The sequence below is a fragment of the Echinococcus granulosus genome, assembly GCF_000524195.1.
Source record: "Echinococcus granulosus chromosome Unknown EG_S00069, whole genome shotgun sequence".
NCBI lineage: Eukaryota > Metazoa > Platyhelminthes > Cestoda > Cyclophyllidea > Taeniidae > Echinococcus > Echinococcus granulosus.
In genome coordinates, this window is record NW_020170449.1 from 427,944 (window position 1) to 431,378 (window position 3,435).

The following is a 3,435-nucleotide window of genomic DNA, read 5'->3' on the forward strand; positions in this document are numbered from 1 at the left end:
AAATGTAAGGAATATAGGAGGCGAGTTCCGAGCACGAGTTTAGAGTGAACAGAGTGTTTTCCATATCCTACCTCCTCATTATGGGCAGCACTTGCTGACAATGTGAGTCACATTCGGAAGCAAAGCCAACTACTGCCTGCCAGCATATGATGGTGTGAATTAACCTCATAGAATCTTCTTCGTCTGTATAATTTAACTAGGGCCAAGTTAAGAGCTCTATGCAGCAAGTGGTAAAAAGGTTGGTGGTGAGATAAGGAAAGGAGCATCACTTGCATCGGAGTGAGAAGAAGTTGGGGTCTCCCTTTAGTAGGATATCCGATTAGGTCTCTCTTGTCCGAGACTCAGTGTGGATATGCCACATCAATAGCATAAATCTACAGGAAACATGAGTTAAGCGTCTGTCAAATCCATTGCTACACAAGGGATTAAAGAAAAGCACTAGACGGGCACCTGCCAATCAGTGTGAGGAGTGCAGTCAGCAGACGTTGAAATGACGTTTTTCGATGTTAAGGAAGAGTGCATCTCTCAGGTGGTCTATGGAGCGTCAACGAAAGCAAAACGTCTCGGTTAATCGGTAAATTATTCAATAATGAGCAGTCTGACTTGTCAGCAGAAGAAGTGGAAAAGTGAGAAATGTGCATTACAGGTGAAATGATTAGGTCGCAAATCAGAATCTTGAAGGGTGTAGAGTTGGAGGTCTGGTACACGCAAGTCTTTCGGTCGTAAAAATAATGACATCTTTGGGATAGGATAGGTGAGTTCCCTGAAACATGTTCTGATTTTTTTTTGTTTTCCTTTTTTATCATCAAATTGGGATCACCTTTCTGTTAAACGACTACCATACAAGAAGTTTTGTCAAAATCCGTTTACAAGAATTCAAGGGTTTCTCTAAAGCATCACGTGCACACGATGTGATAGAGCATACTCCATTACAAATGTTAAGTCAAGGTGTTATAATGTTCTAATTGCATTGTAAAAGGTTTCCATTTTAGTCTCAGATATCTCTTTCGAATAAGCATCCTGGGCCATTGAACAATGGCTGAGTAGTAGCAAAACATATTACATACAATTTACTAGGTCGTTTTACGTGGTGAAGGCGAATTGCGGGTTCGCCTATCTCCTCTATGTAGTAGCTTCCATTAGCTTTCACACGTTAATATGTTTCAGCCTCATCCATCAGTTTTTGGAATCACTAATATCCGCGAGACTGCAAATCGAGATATCGAAGTCAAAACTCAAGGAAGGCTTATTATGCATGCTGAAAGGCAACGCCTATATTACGGAAAGCACTAAACATTTATGTTTCACTTTTCTGTGAATAATAACATGTTTCGTGAAGCCATGGGTTTACGGTATATTCCACCTGACCTCGAAATAAATATCAAATGCATTTCTGATAAGAATGGCTAAAACAGAGAAGAGTCAAGTCGCCTGAGGAGGAGGTACTCCGCCTGTCGGACTGCTGAGGTGTAATAAACGAATACTTCATGTATAAGGGTACACAGTACAATGGGTTAAAGTATTTCTGGGTCATTGGTAACTTTCAAATCGCTGCAGGGCTTCAAGATCGCCATCGCTGCAACTTTGTCAACTTTCTCGGGTAGGTGCATCAATCCATCTTCATGCTCATTTAATTGCTAGATCATGTTAAATTTGAGAAAAGTTTTATTTTGTCCACATTTGCTTTGACACAAAGTTTGCATAACTTTCAACGAAACTTGCCAAAACAAATTTTTAAAATACATGTTTAATTGATGCTCCTTTCTTTTTAACAAGTCCCGCATCATGAGATTTTATTTGCACTCCTATTCCTCAGGATACACGAGGGAGTAGGTGGACTCTGACGAAGCTGTCAGGACCGGTAAACCGGTTCAGCAGAATAGACTGCACAGCTTAGCCTTGGAATTGTGTTGGACTAGTGCAAATCTTTACCGGGGTTAGAAGATAGGGCTACCATCATTACTTATTGTATGATATTTAATTCTATTCTGATTCTTTACTAAAATCATAATTGGCGTAAAGGACTTGCGACTGTGAAGTTAGTGCATAGCGACTTTTACAAGGTTACGAACCTAAATCTCGTTTCTGCCCTTCTCTTCGTGTAAATGCTCCACTTACCCACATCACAAGCCGCGCCTCTGCGTCTTTCCTTTTTGTGTACAAATTACATGATAATAAGACAAAAATTGCAACCAAAAGGAAATGCCTTTGGACATCAGAAAAAACGTTTTCAAAGCTAGCTGAACGAGTTACTGCCTTCCTGGGAGGTATATATTCTCATATCTATAAGCGTGATAAAAATGAAACCTATCCGATATCGGACGATGAAAACTCAATAAAACTTAATGAAAAATAAAAATAAGAATATAGATGTAAAAACTGATAAAATATTTAGGGCAGATGTGGTAAACTAAGAGACACTTTCATAGTTTTGGGATCGCCCCAGGAAATTAGGTCGAAATAACTGCCAACCTAAATGAAACGAAGTCGGAATAATTCAGGTTTTTTCATAATCAAGCGGGAATCTCCTGACAACCTCAATGCATTGTAAGAATACGGGATTTTAAGCATTTAGCATTTGATGGCTCATTTACTTTTGTATTTTTGCTCGTTACCAGGATATGTAATTACAAACAGTCACCTGTGTGCCCTGACGTACTAAGGAAAAGGCGGCCCAAAACCATGCTAAAACGAATGACAGATGCTACCTCCATCTACTTCGCAGAACACCACAGAGGAAGATCCTGGATGGCTCGGTGTATGAACCAAGATGACGGCACGGAATGCAACAACCGTGATGATGAGCACAGAAATTATCACTACCGGATTTATCTGTGATAGGAGGCGGTGGAGATAGTAAATTCCAGAAAACGCTCACGTTCTTTGCCAAATCATCAAGCTTATTAAATTTACCTCTTGTGTCTCCCCATTCCTCACTTCTTTACACAAGCTGTTGTTAAATCTCTTTCTGGAATGGCTCTACCTTCATTTTAACCTTTGTTTAATGACCCCTCTCTTATTTTACTTAAACCACTTTCCCCCTTCAAGCATTCGTGGAGAATTTTAGAAATTCCTTCGATCGTGCTGGATCCTCCCGTTTCTCCTTCTTCCAAGGTTTGCGATAGCAAGACCAAAATCGCCCAAATTTCAGGGTGGTTAAAATTAATGGCTGTTAAAATCTAAAATATTTTATATTACACTCTTCTACGAATTTCTCTTTGCATTAACCTCGTTTTAACCGCTTTGAGGTTGCTATATTTGAATGACACTGAAAGTCCATTTCTTCATCGAATAGGTGTGCTTTTCTACTACGTTAACAAAATTGTCTTGTAAGCATACAAAAAGGTAAGCGGTAATCCATCTACTCTGGCAGCAATGCCTGGGATGGAAAGAACAAAAGGGGATGGGAAAGCTCGTGCTTTATTGTGCGTAAGT

The 3,435-nt window shown here is 39.7% G+C and overlaps 1 protein-coding gene across 1 annotated transcript in view; it reads left to right on the forward strand. All coding sequences in view use genetic code 11, as the record gives it.

Moving 5' to 3' along the window:
* Positions 1–2,345: 2,345 nt before the first annotated feature.
* The window catches only part of EGR_07100 (hypothetical protein), a gene marked incomplete at both ends in the record, with an annotated part of 2,107 nt that continues 1,017 nt past the window's right edge, over positions 2,346–3,435 (forward strand). The window contains 2 exons of the mRNA XM_024496349.1: positions 2,346–2,405; positions 3,296–3,345. Of these exons, the coding sequence (XP_024349276.1) occupies positions 2,346–2,405; positions 3,296–3,345 (110 nt within the window). The remainder of the gene's footprint in view (positions 2,406–3,295; positions 3,346–3,435) is intronic.